Genomic DNA, 21,248 nt, shown 5'->3' with positions numbered 1-21,248 from the left:
GATGCCCTACGATCACAATGGGTGACTAGCAACATCGGCAGGCTCTCTCTGTTCTTATCTATAGCTGCCAACAGCCGCTGCGAGTAGATCTATCCACCTTGTAACTGAGCATGTGCTTCACGTCCTCTACGCACGAACAACTGTTGCAACCTCTCATACGTTGCCCGAACAATCGCTGCCATTGGAAGATTCCTCATTCCCTTCAGCACGTCATTTATACACTTCGATAGGTTCGTTGTCATGTGACCATACCGACGACCTTCGTCGCAATGTTGCAACCACAAATCCTTCCTAAAACGAAGATTCCAATCCACCATCTCACGGAATAGTGTACCCAAAGTATCCAAGTACCACTCGCATCCCTCCTTACTTGGACTGTACGCAGCATTTATAAGGTATCTCTTATCCTCGGCCAATTTGAACCTGGAATTGAAGTTTGAAGCCATGTGCTAGATGCAGTAAGCATGATATGCTAATAGAGGATGCCATCCACTATGAGGTGCATTGAGAGCGGCGCGAATGGCCTGTGATCTATCTTATATGATCAGGATTCCTGGCTGTGGAGTAACATGTTGTCTCAAATTTGAGAGGAAAAACGACCATGACTCCGTTGTCTCAGACTTCACTAATGAGAAAGCTACGGGAAGAATATTGTTGTTACCATCTTGAGCCATAGCAATTAAAAGCATGCCCCTGTACTTGCCATACAAATGTGTTTCGTCCACCGATACAAATGGCTTGCAATGCTTAAACGCTTCACTACATGGAGGAAATGTCCAGAAAACCGTATCAAACTGACTCCACTCTCCGTCAATCATATTCACGTTGTAATAAGGGACAACAATGCATTCGTGGATCGTACCTGTGAGGCATTCCTGCAAAGCTTGTAAGAGCGCCAGAATCCTATTGTATGACTCTTCCCAGTCGCCATAGATCTTGGCAATCGCCTTTTGTTTTGCCATCCATATCTTCCGATACGAGGGCTTAAAATGGTAAATGTGATGGACAACACTTTGCAACACTGAGATAGACACCGACAGATCAGTCTTTATCATAGGTAACACGACCTTGCAAATCAACCCACTATCCAGTTGCGCATGGTCCTAAGACACGGTTCGTGTCAGATAGGTATGTGATCCACCGAATCAATGTACCTCCCTGCAAATTTCGCTCCAATATCAACAACATGCTAAACAAAAAACTAACGTATAGAGTCTAATGCATCCACAATATAACGTAAAATATACCAGTAATTCAAGTTCTGTCGCAATGCCACATGAAGACTCCATGGACAACTGATGAGCTATATTTTGTCGGTATAGAATTTTTCAAAAGAGTTATGTCGTGAGTATAGTCTAAACCAACAAGTTATAACACATCAAACATAGAAAATGTGTGTCCACAATTCAAATCAATAACCGAGAGTATTAGTCTTGAGTCGTTCTCCCTAGGAGTTGCCTTAGGATGCACCTCATTGGTTAGGAATCTCTTGGCGTTTGAGGTTGAATATGAGAAGTGTAAACTAGCTTGCATAAAATTAATGAACAAATGACAATGAAACTAAGGGACACAAAGAATTTGAAATCAAGCAAGAGTGAATGACAATCAATCAATATAAAAGCCTTGGCTAGGGTTGAGAATTGGAAGTCCTATCACCATTATCTCCATCAATTGTGACATCAATTGGTTATTGCTCCACTTAGTTAACCTCCAACTATGAAGAAAAGTCAAGTAGAGATAATCAATTTGAGTCCACAGGTCCTAGTCTAATCCTAGGGAGAGACTAGAGTTAGTGTCATTCAAATCAATTAGCAATTTTCAATTATCAATCAACAAAAGACCTTGATAATTCAAGTGTCTCCAATTACCCAACCCCTAAGCCAAGAGTGAAGATTTACTCCATAGCTATAGTTGACATTTTCTCAAACAATTGGTGATCAATAATGGAAGACATCATAAAATTGAGAAGAGAATGTGAATTAAAGCTTCCTATTACAAACAATCAACAACAATCAAACAACTAACAACAATGAATATGAAATTCCTCAATTAATAGGAATCAAAGTAACAATATTCAAATTCAAGATCTACAATGCTAGAGTAACAAAAACACTAAATTGAGAATAGAATAAGAAGATCTATAATCTAGAACAACGTAAAATTCAATCAAATTCAGATCTCACCAAATGATCCAAGTACAATTGGGATTGAGGAAGCCAAAAACCTAGAGAGAAGTTGGAGTTTCTCTCTCTAAAAAAATTGTAACTTCCCAAAACTAACTAAAAGTGTGTAAAAGATGTGTCCTCCTTCATTCCTTGGTTCTTTTAATCTTTTCCCGCTAGAATTCCACTCAGAATTGGGCAAGGAGCTTCTCTGAAATCGCCAGGCACGTTTTCATTAAAGAGGTCACGTGCGCGCGTCACGCGTACGCGTCGTCTGGGTTTTGTGATCCACGCGTACGCGTCAGGCGTGCGTACGCGTCGATGAAAATTCTGCCCAGCCACGCGTATGCGTCCATGCTTGCGCCCCAATTCCAGAATTCAGCTTCCACGCGTGCGCGTCGGTGTCAATACTTCAAAGCTCCATTTTTCATGCTCCTTCCACTAATGCATGCTTCCTTCCTCTCTTCTAGACCATTCCTGCCCCTATAAACTCTGAAATCACTCAATAAACAGATCACGGCATCGAATGGTAATAGAGGGAGATAAAAATATAGCACAATTAAGGCCTAAAAAGCATGTTTTCATTCATCAAGAAAAATTGGGAAGGAAACACAAAACTATGCATTTTACATGGATAAGTATGATAGAATGTTGATAAAACCCTCTAAATTCTACACAAAATATACCCTAAGATCGGGGCTCATCAACAACCATTTGTGAATTGCTTGCATCAACAGTGATATTTAAGCCTATCTGACTCCAGCACTCTGTACTCCGCATTCTATCGGATATTGTAGTTCTTCACTGCTGTTAGAACTGCTTCTCGGTTGTTGAACCTATGCCCAATTCGGAATTCCACCCGACTATCCGTATTGTAATCCTCCCCGTCCCCAGTGTTCAAAAGATCGTCCGACTGCATTGCATCCAAGTTCAATGTTTGATAATGGCTAGGAACATCCGACAGCCAAGGAATGGCCAAAGGGAGAGGCAGCAGAAACCTACCAACGCTGCCGTTGGGAGTCTCTGGCACAAACTCATCTTCTGACATTGTATCGCTTGACGACCCGGACCCGGCAACATAGGTTGAATTGCCCTCACTGTCGGAATCGTCGGCACTATCATGAGGTCGGTGTCGTCTCGAGCGGCATGACTTTAGGAGCTGAAGGAGACTGTCCATCCCAACAACTACATCATGGACCGCAGCATATAACTCCATCACATGTTGGGGCATCAGTCCTGCATGTACGCCGAACATTACCCTCACATGATGATCCCCATCTATCCAGAATAATCGGTTCGTAAATCCACCGTTCGGAAGCACATACAGAAATCTATATGCAACCCTCCCAACTTCCTTTGTTCCTACTCCTCCCATATTGCTCAGCATGACTGTCTTTAGCGCATCCAGGATATCAACCCGGTAAGTGTGCAACATCACAGTGTTGTCAGACTCAAAAAACTCTCCTTCATCATCGTGTCTGACTATCCCATTCGAATAAACCACCACAAAGAAGTATTGATTATTCTCCATCAGAACAAAACCGAAAGAAGAGAAAGAAAAGAATGGTTTGTGAATTATGTGATGAGAGGTATTAGGATGGTGTCTATAAATAGACTTATTTTACAACATATCTTAGGTACATAGACATCTATATCATAATACACATATCATAGGTACTAAGACCCTAATTATAATCTTGACTATATCTCGGATACTAAGGGGGGCATTTGGATCTTTTCCCTTATCTCGGATGCACTGACCCGAATCAAAAAACACGCGTATCTCGGGTGCAGTGTATCCGAGATATGCTTATGTTCATATCATGGTTGCACCCGAGATATGGTTCGTAGACACGATCACAGTACGGGGTCAGTATACCCGAGATGTGGTCATTTTGGAGAATGATACTTAGTACCCGAGATATGACTAAAGATGTATTTTAGTAATTTCTTCAACGTTTATTTATTTTAGTAATACTATATTTATTTAATTTAAATAAAAATAAATCCCAAATTATTATATAGAAGAAGAAATCAGATAACCAGTACCTGAATACGTACATAGTGAATTAAAGTACTCAATGTTCGAGATATAATCAAATGTCTATAAAAATAAGTAGCAACCAAAGATCTATTGTTTATTTGATTCTTTTTTATGTTTTGAGAAGTTTTGAAGTTACATATGGCTTAACGCCAGAATTACGTGCGCTTCAAGAATATTAATCGATCAAATATGATATGGTACGTGGTTAGAAATCTAAATTTCGAAATCAGTTAGTTTGTCTGTTCTTTTATTTTAAATAATTAATTTGTTAAAGTTTTAGGATATTTTGATTTATTTAAATTTAAATTTGATATATTATTATTTTTTTATTTAATTAGTTAGAAATTTTATATATGTTCTATATGTTAGGATATTTCAATTTTAGTAGTTAAAGTACGCATTATTAGTGTTAGAAATGTTACTTTAAATTTAAATGGTTTAGATTGTTCAAATTCTTAAAAGAGTATTATTAACATTAAAACACGGTTAACTAATATAAAGCTATAGTTATTTTAGCGCAAATTTTTTTTATTAAGTTAAAATGTTAATAATATAATTAAATTAAATTAAAATTTTAATTAAGTTAAATTATTTAATTAAATTGTTTGCTCTTTTATAATTAAATTTACTCCATTATCTATATAATATATAGTGACATTGTATTATTTAATTAGTTAATTGTATATGAAATTATATGTTTTTAATTAAATTATTAACTAAATTATATAAGAACATTATATTATTAGTCAATCGTATGATTCAATTAATTAATTCATATTTTGTTTGTAAAATTATTGAGAGGATCAATAAACAACGTTGTTATAGTTACCATGGTTGCTTTTGCTACATCGCATAACGTTGTCTATATCACTTTCTAACGTATTGCTACTATATATTAGGGAGGTTGGGTTCGGACATGCAGTAAAGTTAAGGGATTTTATCTTTGACAATGTCTTGCTCTCTGCATTTGTGAAGCGGTGGAGATCCGGAACCCATATTTTTCACTTTTCGTAGGGTGAGGTCACCATCACACTCCAATACGTGGCTTACCATCTTGGTTAGCGTACAGATGGTGACCCAATTGGCGGATACATTAAGAACTTCCAGCAATACCATAGGCACTCCACATGACAGTGGGTTGAGGACTTACTAGGTGATAGACCTCCACCTCAAGGACATGAAACAGAGTTTTGAGTTGAAGATAACATGACTTAGGAATAGCGTTGCACACATTTCTCCGATTGCAGACCTAGATACTCTTTGCAAGTATGCCAGAGTTACTTGCTTATGTTGATAGGGGGATATTTGTTTACGGGCAAGTCAACCAGCTTTAATTTGTTCCCTTTAGATGGTTGTCGCTGCTGGAGGATTTTGATAGCTGCAGATGATTGTTGTGGGTTCTACAATTCTGTCACACATCTACCATTCGCTCTGCAGCGCTGCTCGACGTGACGTGACAAACATCACCGGGTGCGTACCATTGGTGATGTCGTGGATTTACCATCGGTTTTCATCCTTCTGTCCCCTATATATGATTTAGTCAGATTTCTACTTGCCTCGCGATTAGTGATGTTTATTTGTTATTGTCTATTGTTACTATGTGCAATATTAAGATCTAAACATAATTTTTCATCCTTCAATAGGTTGGTAGGACTCGGGCAGCAGACTAGGGACCACCATCATAAAGAGGAGTACGATTGTAGCACATGCTTGCATCTATAATGGTATTTTAGTCTATCAGACTCCAAAATTATGTATTAACAACATCTTTACTCATGAACCTATGGCTGACCTGAAATTCAACGCCTCCATCCGTGTTGTAATCTTCCAGTTCACTACGGTTGAAAGGATCATCTAGTTGCATTACTTCGAAATTAAGAGTCTAATAGTGGCTTGGAACTTCTGACAACTGTAGAATGGTCAGTGGTGGAGGAAGAAGAACCCAGACACCACCATTCGATGGAGTCTCCGACACAAACTTGTTAGAGGATAAACTCTCGTTAGATGATCCAGATGCGGCAACATAATCTGAATCAGAATCACTAAAGTCTTCCTCGACATGATCAACTAGTTTGGCAAAGTGAATCGGTTTCACCGCTATGGGTTTGAGGACGACGACCCACAACCACCACCTATGTCATGAACCGCAGCATACCATTCCATCACATGCTACGACATTAGCCTCGTATATACGTCGAACATGAACATCACATGTTGGTTAGCTTCGACCCAAAATGTCCTGTTTCGAAATGGAGCACTGATAAAAATCTATACGCAACTCTCCCAACTTCCTTAGAACCAAGTGTACATGTACCTATACTAGTCAAAATGAGATTCTTTAGTGCGTCCAAAGATCAAGACGGCAAGTGCCCAACATCATAGGTGAATCGCCTTTAAATATCACTCCCCTCGCCGCTTCTAATTATCCCATTCAGATAACCAGAAAAAAAAATCTAATTGCTAACCATGTGTTTGAAGAATAAAGAAAGGAAAACACAAATTAGTAGAATTGGTATAGTGTGATGAGTCAAGAATCTCTTTATATATTATATTTTTACAGTATATCTAGGCTACTGAGTCACCTAGATAGAAATAAACATATATTGGGTATTAAGTACCCTAGTTATGTATATGCACATATTCCGAATACTCAACACCCTAAATATGCAAATGTATATATTCTGGGTACTAAGTATCCGATTTCCATACAAAGGTGCAGTTTGTTTGTATCTTAGGTGCAATCGATTTATTTATTTTAAAGGTTGTTTATTATCCCAGGTACTGAATTATCAGATTGTATTTTTAATAGTCTTTGTGGCTTAGTACTTGAGATGTGTAATGGGTATTTAAAAAAGTAAATATTCTACAAATTAAAAAGTTTTTTTCATAAATAAAAATTTATTTAATTTAAATATAAAAACCGTAATTTTAATGCAAAATACAAAATATTTGGTTATTTTGATATTTTATAATAAAAATATTTTTTATTATAAAGAAATAAAAATTGACATTTTGTAAAAATAATATTTTTTTAATTATAGAAAGACGAGGACCGACAATAATGTATAATACATAATTTGAGTCATTTTTTAAAAAATTCACTCTTAATAATTAAAAATTAAAAAAAATCTGACTTAGTGAGTATTAGTTTACACGGTCAAATATAAATAAATAAAATGTATTAGTAGTTTGACTATTATTATTAATTAAAATTATTAAATAAAATGTTTTATAATAGAGAAAAATGACAATGCTTTTTGTACAATTCAAAAAATTTTTTATCATAATTTTTTTTTCACATTCTTAACAAGAACCTATGTCATATTTAAAAAATTTTGGTGTCAAAATTGAGAATCTTCTTTGTATCACGATTAAAAAGTTTTGGTACTATTTTTTTTTTTATAAATTTTGCATAACTTAAAACTCCTCATCCTCCTCTTCTTCTTCTTCTCTTTTATCGTTATTTTCTTCTTTTTTTATTTATCTTCTCCTTCTTGATTCACTTTCTTATGATTCTTCTTATTTTATCAAGAAAAAAAGAAAAAAAAAATAAAAATATATAATGCTGCAAAACCACCAAAAAGAGGAAGAGAAAAAGAAAAAAAAAGTGCAGCAACAACAACAATAAAATAATGATGATGAGGAGGAAACATGTGAAGAAGAAAGGCGAAAAAAAAGTATTCATATTAAAGAGCGTAGGATACGAAACGTTTATGTTAGTGGAGTGTTACGTTGAAACGTATTTAACATGCTCTTATTAATGAAATTAATTTTTGTTAAGTTTGAACTAACTTGGTTGAACTTGATTGCTAACAAACTTTGGAGGTATAGTGAAACCTGTAAATAAAATGCTAATTTCATATATTTTTTGGTATCTAAATACTAAATATTATATGATTGCGAGAAGAACGGATTGGCTTATTTTCTATTTTTCTTAATAAATCTTTTTTCTTTAGGTAATAGTATACCAGATTATGTTAATAGATTTTAATGATTTAAGAAATATCAAAAAAACTAAAAAGGTAGTTATTAAATTTTATTTTTCTTATAATGGATTATAATTTATTGTTTGTGTTGTGATAAACATGATGATGCGGATGCCCATTTATTATATGGGCGGCTGATTTTTCCTATGAAAGAATGAAGTTCCCAAGTTAAACTAAACTTAAATGAAGTTTGGAAAAGTCAACATTTTACCTCTATAAATAGTGAGGTCTCATAGAATTGATGTACAATAAAAAATTACTCTTCTCTTTCATATATAATATAAATCTTCTTTTCTCTATCTCTCGCCGTAGGTGTTAATATATAATATTAATATATAAATCATTTCTATTAGTGTGAGATATTAATTGTGGTGAATACTACTATTAAAGTTATCTATTTACACTTCTTTATTTTATATTTATTTTTTCTTCTTTATTTATTTATTTATTTATTGTAACACGCTATCAGCACGAGACTCTGATAAAATTTTAGGAAGACTCAAGTAACAAATTTTCATTATGTCGAAGCTCTCTCATCTTGAATTTAATGCTCTTGATATATCTGGAATCAACTATTTATCATGATACTAGATGTCAAAATCCATCTTGATTTAATGGATTTTGGAGATACCATTAAGGTTGAAAATAATGCATCCGAGAAGAATAAAGCCAAAACCATGATCTTCCTTCATCGTCATCTTGACGAAGGATTGAAAAATGAATATCTCATATTAAAAGATCCTGCAGATCTGTGGAAAGACCTTGAAGAAAGGTATAATCATCAAAAGACGGTGATACTTCCTCAAATCCGATATGAATGGAGCACTTGCGTCTACAAGATTTTAAATCCATAAATGAATATAATTCAGCAATGTTTTGAATCACCTAACGAATAAAATTATTTGGGAAAAAGATAACTAAGAATGACATGTTAGAGAAAACTTTTTCGACCTTCCATGCCTCGAATGTGCTTCTGCAGCAGCAGTATCGAGAAAAAAAATTTAAAAAATATTCTGATTGTTGCTGAATACAATAATGAATTGCTCTAAAAAAAAATCATGAAGCGTGCCCAGATGGCGCCGCCCCATTTCCTAAAGCAAATGTGACAAATCATTACTCCAGAAGAGGTAAATGGCAAAATTTTGGTAACAAAAAAATTATGGAAGGAAAAAAAATATGTTCACAAGAAAGGATCTCACCAGAAGTGGGATAAAGAAAGAAATAATGGGTAAAATAAATCAACAGAGGATAAATGTTTTCGTTGTGGTGGAAAGGACCATTGGTCACGTACCTATTGTACCCCAAGGCACCTAGTCGATCTTTATCAAGCATCTTTGAAAAAGGACGACAAAGGAAAGGCGACGAATTTTGTTTCAAATGATGCTAAAAATTACACCACTCATTATGATGTATCTGATTTCTTTGAGGATCTTGAAGGAAATATTGGCCATTTGATCAATGATGAAAAAGTTTAATATGTGGGTTTGTTAAGTATTCATGTAAATAAATAATGTAAGAAACTTTTTGTTAAGTTTTATTTTCTATGCATTTGATTTTTAAGTATGATGAATATAAATAATGTTTAATAAAATATTTATGAATTTCAAAATTACTAAATGTGCCAAGATAATAATAATAAAGTTTTTAGTATATACTATACTTCTTAGAAAAATATTTTCAATCGGTCACACTCAGGGCGTCGAGGAACAAATGCTGGAGAAAAAACTGACTCTAGCGCTGGCGATAGAATCAGGGGCAGTGTTGTATAATGAGGAGAACGACATAATGGCCATTCTTCAGGCACAGAATGAGGAAATTGCATGGAAGAAGAAGCTGGCTAAGCAGAAGGAGAAGATGAGACCGTGCAGACCCAAAAATAAAAACCAGGTGTGTTATAATGGTTCTAAATGAATTTCAGTTTTTGGAATGTTAGGGGGTTACGGGGTGATGGGAAGATGCGAATGGTAAAGGACTTAAAGAATAAACATAACTTGAGCATGGTAGGTTTGATTGAGACGAAAAGAATGGTAGTGATGAGGTTTGATGTAGCACATATTTGGGGGAAGGATGGGGCGGGGTGGGAGTTTGTAGGCTCCAATGGTGCATCTGGGGGTCTTTTGTTGATTTGGGATGAAATATTTTTTGACATGAAAAATTGCTATAAGGGGGATAGGTGGTTGTGTGTTGAAGGAGTCGTGTTAAAGAATAGTGTTCACTGTGCATTTTCTTGGTCTATGGTGCACATAGTAGAGATGAGAAGAGTCATGTGTGGGAGGAGTTGAGCTACATAGCTGGATTATGTCAGGTTCCGTCCTGTTTTATAGGAGATTTTAATGAAGTTGTGAATGTGGAGGATCGAAAAGATGCAACTAGTTTATCTCTGGCTACGGAAGATTTCAAGCTTTGGATCCAGGATATGCACCTAGTGGATTTTCCGCTCACGGATCGTAAGTATACTTGGTTTCATGGCCGGTCGTGCAGTCGGATTGATAGAGCTCTGGTTAGTGTGGATTGGCTATAAGAGTTCCCTAAGACTCGGTTAAGGGGCGGACCAAGGGGTTTGTCGGATCACTGCCCTATCATAGTGGAGGAGAAAATGATGCGTCGAGGTCCTAGGCCGTTCCGTAGTCTTGACTCCTGGTTTACACACATAGGTTTTCTTAGAATGGTTAGGGAGGAATGGAGAGGTTTAGGGGAGATGCAGTTCACAGATAAGTTGAGGGCGTTGACGGCTCCTTTGGGAAGATGACATAAGGTCAATTTTGGGGAGATGGACAACAAGATTCTGAAGTTGGAGGAAGAAATCAAGAAGGTGGACGAGTTGGTAGGTAGTGGAGTGTATGATGGAACTATGGAGGCCAGGAGAAGGGCGTTAGTTACATGATGTGAGAAGTGGTATGTTAGGAAGGAAATTCACTGGAAGCAGATGTCTCGGTCTCAGCATACGAAGGATATGGACAAGAACACAAGGTATTTCCACAGTATAGCTTTGGCGAGAAAAAGAAATAACAAGATTGATTCTTTAGTAGTTAATGGCAGACTGGTAAGGAACCAAGCTAGAATAAAAATAGCTATCAGAGAGTTCTACAAAGAACTATATCATCAGGAAGATTCTCCTGTGTTGGGATTCAGAGATGGTCTGGTGGAGAGGATAGAGGAGGTGGACTCTGTTGCCTTGGAGACGTTGCCTTCAACCAAAGAGATCAGAGAGGCAGTTTGGGATTGTGAGTCATCTAAGGTGCCGGGTTCTGATGGATACAACATGAATTTCATAAAGAGATGTTGGGCTTAGATTGGGCCGGACTTCACGGCAGCTGTAATGGGGTTCTTTCAAACGTCAAGATTACCGGCGGAGTCAAATGTAACTTGGATGGCGTTGGCTCCCAAGTTTGTTGGTGCGAAAGAGTAAAGACCTGAGACCAATTAGTATGGTTGGGTGTGTGTATAAGGTTATCTCGAAGGTGTTGGTCAGGAGGATGAGGTTGGTAATGCCAAGGCTCGTAGGGGAGATGCAGAGTGCTTTTGTAAAGGGCAGTAAAATCCATGATGGGGCTCTGATAGCCTGTGAAACGGTCCACTAGCTTAAAAGGAGGAATAAAGAGGCAGCCATAATCAAGTTAGATTTCCAAAAAGCTTACGACCGAGTCAAGTGAAGCTTTGTGGATATTGTGTTGGAAAAGATGGGGTTTGGTTGCAGGTGGAGGACATGGGTTAGGGAGTGTGTGACCACAGCCTCTATGTCGGTCTTGATAAATGGCTCGCCGACGAAACCTTTCAAAATGGAGAGGGGTTTGAGACAAGGCGACCCCCTCTCTCCTTTCTTGTTTGTCTTAGTTGTGGATGTTCTACATAGAATAGTTGGGGAGGCAGTCAGGAACAGGCATATCTCTCCGTTGGTAGTTGGTAGTGATAGGGTGGAGCTTTAACATCTTCAGTTTGCTGATGATACTATCCTGTTTTGCCCACCAGAAGATGAGACCATGAAGAACTACAAGCGGCTGCTGCGGTTGTTTGAGTTGATGTCCGGGCTCAGTATCAATTTTGATAAGTCCAGTCTAATTCCAATCAATTATGAAGTGCAATGGGTTCAACGTATGTGTTGTTTGTGGGGTTGTAAGTCAGGTACTCTCCCAGTTAGGTACCTTGGGGTCCCCCTAGGAGCGAACCCAAGGCTGGTAAAGACTTGGAAGCCTATAATTGACAAGGTAGAGGAGAAACTAAGTCTTTGGAAAGCTAAGCTGCTGAACAAAGCTGGCAAGTTGGTGCTTATCAAATCAGTCTTAAATAGTTTGCCGGTGTATTATTTGAGCTTGTATAAGATGCCGAAGGCTATTGCTGAGAAGTTGGTTTCCTTACAGAAAAGATTCCTATGGAGTAAGGAGGATGGGAGGAATGGAATGGCTCTAGTAAGATGGGATATGGTGTAGGCCCCAAAGAAGCTAGGTGGGTTGGGAGTTGGAGACGTTATGGTTCAGAACACCGCCCTCTTGTTTAAATGGTGGTGGCGCTTCGTGAAGGAAGAGTGTCCACTATGGAAGAAGGTGGTCTGTTCTTGTAATAATCTAAAGCCGAATGAATTACTGTCCACTCAAGTGTTACTACTAACGGAGGACCTTGGAAGGATATATGCCAACTACAGATAAAGGAGCAAACTATAAGAGATAAGATGATTACAAGTCTGTCCATGGAGGTTGGTGACGGTCGTCGGACTAGGTTTTGGGAGGATGTCTGGCTACAGTGTGGATCTCTGAAAGGTGTTCCAAGAAGGAGTGCTATCAAAGGATATAACCAGTTACAGCTTCACGAGGACCATTTGGAAAGGTGTTGTTCCGCCAAGAGTAGAGCTATTCGCTTGATTTGTCTTGACAGGCAGGGTGAATACCAAGGAGAGGCTAAGTCGACTTGGGATTCTCAATCAGGATGATACGAGCTGTGTTCTATGTAACAAGGATGTTGAGCAGGTCTACCACTTGTTTCTTGGCTGTGATTTTTCTTGGCAGGTGTGGAGTGCTTGGATATCTGTGTTTGGCCGTCTAGGGTCTCTTCTGGGGCTTATGAAGGACCATTTTCTAAGTTGGACAGAAGAGCCGCGCGGGAAGGAGGACCGGAAGCAGCGGTTAAGGAGCTTTTGTGCGATCATTTGGAACATTTGGCTAGAAAGGAACAGGAGAATTTTTCAGAATAAGAGCAGAGATGTTGAGGAGATCACCAATAGATCCATGATTAACTGTGACGAGTAAAGGAGTGAACTCTCTTCATGTTGTTGATGGCTATGCCGGAAAGGACATGAGGAGTTTCTTTATTTCTGTTACTTGCTAGGTGTTGCTTGTTGTTTTGGATATCTTTTTCTATTTGCTCCACTCTATTGTGTTGAGCTCCTTTGTTTTCAAAAAAAAAAAAAAGAAAATAATTTTACTGTGCAAATATTTTTACTCATTTTATTATTATTTGTCTTTGAAGAAAATGACAAGGATATATAATGAAGATGTATGCCTTGCGGATAGTACAAGTTCGCACACCATTCTGAAAAGTAATATATATTTTACTCATCTTGTGCCAAAACAAGAATATGTTAATACTATTATTGGCTTAGGCAATGTGATAGAAGGCTCCGGAAGAGCTATAATTTTATTTCCTGGAGGAACAAAATTCATAATAAATAATGCACTATTGTCTACCAAGTCTCTAAGAAACCTGTTGAGTTTTAAAGATATTCGCCGAAATGGATATTATATTGAAACAATGAATGAGGGAAATCATGAGTACTTATATATCACAACTCATGATTCAAATAAAAAGATTATATTAGAAAAGTTTCCCTCACTTTCATCTGGGTTATATTATACCAAAATTAGTGCAATTGAATCACATGCCATTGTAAACTAAAAGTTTACTAGCCCGAATGAATTCATAACTTGGTATGATCAATTGGGTCATCTGGGAACAACCATCATGCGGAGAATTATTGAAAACTCTCATGGACATTCACTAAAGAATTAGAAGATTCTTAAATCTAGTGAATTTTGTTGTGCTGCATGTTCTCAAGGAAAGCTAATTTTAAGGCCGTCACTAGTAAAGATTGGATTTGAGTCCCCTAAATCCCTAGAAAGGATTCAAGGCGATATATATGGACCTATTCATCCACAATGTGGATCTTTTAGATATTTTATGGTCCTAATAGACGCATCTTCGAGATGGTCACATGTGTGCTTGTTGTCTTCTTACAACCTGGCGTTTGCGAGATTACTTGCTCAAATTATTTGACTAAAAGCACAGTTTTCAGAAAATCCAATCAAAGCAATTCGTCTTGATAATGCTGATGAATTTACTTCCCAAGCCTTTTATGCTTATTATCTGGCTAACTGAATAAGCGTTGAACATCCAGTAGCTCATGTTCACACACAAAATGGATTAGCAGAATCACTTATTAAATGCCTCCAATTAATTGCTAGACACATACTTATGAGAACAAATCTCCCAATCTCGGTTTGGGGGCATGCTATTTTACATGCCGCAACACTTATTCGTTTGAGGCCAACAAGTTACATCAGTTATCTCTTATGTAATTAGCTTTTGGCCAGCAGCCAAATATTTCCTATTTAAGAATATTCGAGTGTGTGATATATGTTCCCATTGCACCATGTTCTCGCACCAAAATGGGACCCCAAAGAAAATTGGAGATATATGTTGGATATGACTCTCCCTCTATAGTGAGGTATCTTGAGGTACAAACTGGAGATGTATTTAAAGCCCGATTTGTAGATTGTCATTTTGATGAATCAAAATTTTCAACATTAGGGGGGAGAGAATAAGCTTCCTGAAAAAAGAACTTAATTGGAATGCATCATCCTTGATGCATTTAGATCCTCGATCATCGCAATGTGAACTAGAAGTTCAAAAGATTCTACATTTGCAAAGAATAGCAAATAAATTGCCTGATACATTTTTCGATATAAAGAGGATAACCAAATCTTATATACCAATGAAAAATGTCCCAATTCAAATTGATGTCCCAGTTGGACAAGTGGCCACTAAAATAAATTCACGCCAGAGGTAGACCTGTTGGTTCCAAAGATAAAAATCCTCGAAAAAGAAATGAGGTAAATACTATTCCTATTGAAAAAGACATATTAAAGACACCTGCAGTTGTCAAAAATTCTGATATAATTTTGACGCCATAAGGCGTTCAGGTACCTGAAAATTCTAAAAATATTGAGATCTCGATAAATTATGTCTTTACAGGAGAAAAATGAGACTGAAATAAGATAATTGTCAATGAAATATCTGCATATAATGTGGCATTAAATATCATGCATGAAAGTAAGGATCTTGAGTCAAGAACAGTCGAAGAATGTCGATAAAGGAATGATTGGCCAAAATGGGAAGAAGCTATGAAGGCTGAGTTAGACTTACTTGCAAAACGTGAAGTCTTTGGACCTGTAGTCCGTACACCAGAAGATGTAAAACTTGTTGGATACAAATGGGTATTTATGAAAAAACGAAATGAGAAAAATGATGTTGTACGTTACAAGGCTCGACTTGTGGCATAAGATTTTTTACAAAGGTCCGATATAGATTATGAAAAAACATATTCCCCTGTAGTGGATGCAATAACATTGCGTTATTTGGACAGTTTATCCACATACCATAAACTACATATGCATTTAATGGATGTGGTGACAGCCTACTTATACAGATCATTAGATCGTGATATCTATATGAAAGTTCCTAAAGAACTAAAGATATTTAAACCATCCAATAAATATTCGCATGGGTTATACTCAGTCAAATTGGAGAGATCTTTATATGGTCTAAAACAATCTGGATGAATGTAAGGTCTTTGGAAGTAGAAAAGGATCAATTCCGTCCTAAAGAAGAAAATGAAGATATCCTTGATCCTGAAGTACTATATCTTAGTGCCATTGGAGCGCTAATGTATCTTGCTAGTAATACACGACCCGATATATCATTTGCTGTGAATTTACTAGCAAGATATAGTTCCTCTCCAACCAAAAGATATTGGAATGGAATCAAACAAATCTTTCGATATTTTCATGAAACGATTGATATAGGATTGTTTTATCCATATGGATCTAAGTCACAATTAGTTGGCTATGCTAATGCTGGATACTTGTCTGATCCACATAAAGGGAGATCTCAAATAGGATACCAATTCACATATGGTGATACAGCTATATCATGGAGATCCACGAAACAGACGATAGCGGCAACCTCCTCTAATCATTCTGAAATACTAGCGATACATGAAACAAGTCGCGAGTGTTTTTGGCTCAGGAGTTTGATCCGATATATTCTGTCATCATGTAGACTGAATGATCATAAAATAGCCCCAACTGTCTTGTTTGAAGATAATACATCATGTATTGCTCAACTTAAAGGTGGATACATCAATGGTGATAGAACAAAGCATATTTCTCCCAAATTCTTCTTCATTCTTGATTTTCAAAATCAAGGAACAATTGATGTCCAACAGATCCGCTCAAGCGATAATCTGGCAGATTTATTTACAAAGTCACTTCCAAAATCCTCCTTTGAAAAATTGGTACATCAGATTGGAACGCGCCAATTTCGAGACATTAAATGATGTCGACAAGAAGGGGAGACTATTCTTTTATTCTTGGTCAGGTTTTTTTCCATTGGGTTATTCTTGACAATATTTTTAATGAGGCAGTCTCTATTACAAAGAATTTTGTACTCTTTTTCCTTCACTAAAGTTTTTCCCATTAGGTTTTTCTTTAGTAAGGTTTTAACGAGGCCTAATCCTAAATGATCATTCAAAGGGGAGTGTTGTGATAAACATGATGATGTGGATACACATTCATTATATGTAGGGCTGATTTTCCCTATGAAAGATTGAAGTTCCCAAATTAAACTGAATTTAAATGAAGTTTGAAAAAGTCAACATTTTACCTCTATAAATAGTGAGGTATTAGAGAATTGATGTATAATTAAAAATTACTCTTCTCTTTCATGTATAATAAATCCTCTTTTCTCTATCTCTCTCCGTGGGTGTTAATAAATAATATTGATATATAAATAATTTTTATTAGTGTGAAATATTAATTATAGTGAATACTATTATTAAAGATATCTATTTATACTTTTTTATTTTATATTTATTTCTTCTTCTTTATTTATTTATTTTATAACAGTTTGAAATTATATATAGTCAAATGAATTTTGAAATTTAGATGATTTTTTTTTAGTAAGAAAGAGTAAAACAAGAAAAAGTTTTATATGATGTTAACATCATTAAAATTTAATTACGATATATTAGTGATGTGTAATACATTAAATTATTAACCGAAATAAGTTATATTGTGCATGTGATTTCAAAAATAATGAAAAATTTATTTTGATTTACTATTAGCATAAAAAAAACTTATACAATAAATAAAATAATAATGATGGTATATATATACAAGTGTTTTTTTAATTAAATCTAACTAAATTGGCACAAATTTAATGAAAAAATACATGTATACGTTACTTTTTTTTTGCATTTCTTTTAAATTTTTTTTGTAGAAAGTGCAAAAAATTTTGTACTTAATATAAAAATTTTTGTACATAGCATAGAAATTTTTGCACATATTACATAAATTTTTGCTGCGAATGTATTTTGTTAATTGGATGAGTTAATGTTCTACATATATAATTTTTCAAAAATTTATGTGCTGCACATCAAAATTTCTATTCTATGCACTAAGATTTATGTGTTGTGGACATTTTGTTGGTTGGTTGTCAATATTTTCAGTATGTGATCCTTTAAAAAAAATTTTGTACTATACGTATTTTGTTGTTTTGGTGTCGATGTTCTAGACATGTGGTCCTTTAACGGTGGTATAGTCCCGCTTGCAGGTTGACTTGTGATTATAACCTGAACAAGGATGGTAGTGTAATCTCTCTTGTTTGAGGTAGCCAGTAAGGACTAGGGGTGGCAAAGCGGGCTGGCCCGTCCCAACCCGCTCCGCCTAGGCCCATGCCATAAATGAGGCGGGGCGGGCTAAGGTGGGTTTAAAATGCTAGCTCGTCCCGCTTTATGGCGGATTGGTGGGCTGGCGGGTTAACCCGCTTGACTCTTTTTTTTTTTTAAAAATAAAATTCATTAAAATTAATAAAAAATAATAATTAAAAAATCAAATACAAATAAAAAATAGTCAAATTATAATATAATTTTTTTACTATTATTTTTTTTTAATTTTTAACTTCAATAAAATTGTTCAAAATAATATTTGTTAATAGAATCATCTTTATTTTAAAAAATAAACAAAGTTAATAAATAAAAGAAGAATAAAAAAGTGCTTGAAAATTATATAATTATTAATTTTATAGCAGTAATAACTATTTTATTTAATAATAAAATAAAATAAAATAAAAACCTTTTGCCCAGCGGGCCGACCCACCCCGCCCCGCCAAAACCCACAAATTTGGCGGTGTGGGTTCGGCGGATTTTTTTTATTTGGCGGGTTCCAAATTCTAGCCTAACCCGCCTTTTTAGCGAGTTCGGCGGGTCGGCCCGACGGGTTCGACTCGTTTTGCCACCCCTAGTAAGGACGGTGGTTAAATCCTGCTTATTGTGAAGGTAAAGACGGTGGTTAAATCCCGCTTGCATATTCCGAGTGAGAATGGTGGTGTAATTCCACTTGTTTATGGAACTTATGGGTAAGGACAGTGGTTAAATCCTGCTTATCCGAGTCGAGTCTGGCAACATAAAACTTTTATGCTGTATACTAAAATTTCTATGCTATGGACAAAATTTCTGTTATTCATCAAAATGTTTGTGCTCTAATTTTCTGAATATATGAGAAAAAGATGATACAACGAGGACGAAGATGATGAAGATACCAAAGGAGGGTGAGGAGAAAAAAAGAGAAAAAATTAAATAACAACAATAAGACAGGGGTAGTGGCAGTGACGATAACAACGACGTTGGAGAAAGAAGAAGCGCTCTCATTTGTACAAAGGAGAAGAAGCGCACAATGACTTGGAAAACTTAATTAAAAAACGCCCGGAAGATTAGCTTTATTAATAAAAAGTTTAATTCTTCTATTGATCTCTATAGTTTTATCAATTTTTAATTAGGTTCCTACATTTTTTTCCTTTAATTTGAGTCCTTGAACCATTATTTTTTTCAATTAGGTCCCCCATGACAGCAAAGATTACAAAAAAATGTTAAGAACGAGTAAATTTACCATTATATCCATCTTTTACTCTATACAAATCACTGATACTCAGTAGGGTTCTAACTCTCCTCGTTTCTCCCTAACCTTTCTCCTTTTTTGTTTGCTTCTCATACGTTGTGAGCACTCATGGATCCAAGTCAACTATTTTCAGGAATCTCTAGCTCCAAAAGCTTGATCAAAAGAAGACATCTTTGAGTAGATTGATAATGAAGAAGATCAGAAGAGCGGATGGTTGAAGCAAAAGGAAAGGAGAGTTCATTATTTTTGTGGAGACACCCTCATTCTCCAGAGTTCAAGTACATCAAAAAATTTGAATAGAAGATTTATTTCTTGTCCTAATAGGAGATGCAAATTTTTTGAATGGGTTAATGAAAAAAAAATTTCTAGTAATGATGGATTAATGAAAAAGAAAAAAAAAGTTTTTTCTATTGTCCATGGTCACTCTTCAAGACAACCATCCACACTAATAATGGTCTACAACCTGCCAAGCAGCCTTGCTTCACTGCATCAAGGCACATATATATTCTCATAAATCTTGGCTGGTGTGTAAGAGAAGGTCTATCAACTATTATACTCAAGCTAGATCCTGGATTTACCCTAAGTATCTCTGCATAGTAATCCCTGAGCTTGGCATATTGCATTATTGCCCTTCCAAGCACCTTTTCTTTTACCTTTCTCCTTGCCCAATAAGCCTTGTCAATACTGATGTTGGCCATATATTTAACTTGAATGGTCTGGATAACTATCGTAAGCTTTATTTCCTCCCCTTGGCTGATATTGTTAGCAATCTTTTTTTATATCCAACTACTTGATGCAAGACTGTCATTGTAATTCCTTCCACAGCTATGCTTTTTCTTTAGTGTCTTGATCCTAAAACAATCAGAACCCCCAAACTTACTTGAAAAACACAACCAATTACACTTTTTTTCCTTGCAAACAACTCCGCACTTCATCTTATTATTTTTTTAAACACGATGTCCCTACCGTTTAATAGGGCATGATCCTTAATAGCATCTTTAAATTGATTTAGTGATTTAAATTCCAACACCACATGAAATTCATACTCTCTGCTAGGAGTGTATACAACCTGGTCCAGCTCGAACCCAATGTGTTTTTTGTGCATTTTGGCCCGGCCCCAAAGTGGCCCGAGTCTGACCCGAAAAAAAAATTTCACCCAGAAGACATAACTCAATTGGATATGGGCCAGAGCTTAGGTCACCTGGCCCGGTCCGGTGAAAATGGCTTAGCTAAATATTTCATAAATATACTCCTTGACCCTGAGTAATAAATCCTTGGTCCCTTCCCTGCATTGTCGTCTCTCTCAAACTCAAATTAGGGGGTTTCAGGCTTCAGCACACTCTCTCAACTCTCATCTCACTCCCTTGCCCTGTCTCAGCCCTCTTTCACTCCCTTGTGCTACCAGCGTCAGAGTCTTCTTCTTCACATCAAAACTCTTGTGAATCTTTTTCTCCGCGTCAAAATTTTTTCGAATCTTCTTTTCTGCATCGAAGCTTGTCAGAATCTCTCCTCTGCCATCACCAGTCATGCGGAGGTTAGCTCTGCCACCACTAAAAATCCCTGTGAAGCTCAGTTAGCCACCACCTTTTCTCAACCGCCTTTTTCCCTGTTCTTAGGGTAAGGAAAACTGATATCCTTTGTTTTTCAATTAATTAAGGTTGATTTTGATGATTGTTGTGATTATTAGGAAATTGATTGTTGTTTTGAATTTTGATTATCATTTAATTGATTATTGTTTTGATTATTTGTTTTGAACTTTTATTATATTATTCTGATGACCAATTAAGGTTGATTATTGTTTTGATTATTCTTATTATAAGGTTTCTCCTTTTTT

At 36.1% G+C, this 21,248-nt stretch overlaps 1 protein-coding gene across 1 annotated transcript; it reads right to left on the bottom strand.

Moving 5' to 3' along the window:
• Positions 1–536: 536 nt before the first annotated feature.
• Positions 537–1,055, bottom strand: LOC148546443 (uncharacterized). The gene has a single exon (XM_088499216.1). The coding sequence runs from the start codon at positions 1,053–1,055 to the stop codon at positions 537–539; it is 519 nt and encodes a 172-aa protein (XP_088355342.1).
• Positions 1,056–21,248: the final 20,193 nt, after the last annotated feature.

The sequence above is a fragment of the Arachis ipaensis genome, chromosome B9 (genome assembly GCF_059453495.1).
Source record: "Arachis ipaensis isolate K30076 ecotype BB chromosome B9, ASM5945349v1, whole genome shotgun sequence".
Taxonomy (NCBI): domain Eukaryota; kingdom Viridiplantae; phylum Streptophyta; class Magnoliopsida; order Fabales; family Fabaceae; genus Arachis; species Arachis ipaensis.
The sequence above is the reverse complement of the archived record's forward strand: the minus strand, read 5'-3'. Positions and strand labels throughout refer to the sequence as shown.

Coding starts and splice junctions, on each gene's coding strand:
- LOC148546443 (XM_088499216.1), bottom strand. CDS start 1,055: ATGATAAAGACTGATCTGTCGGTGTCTATCTCAGTGTTGCAAAGTGTT.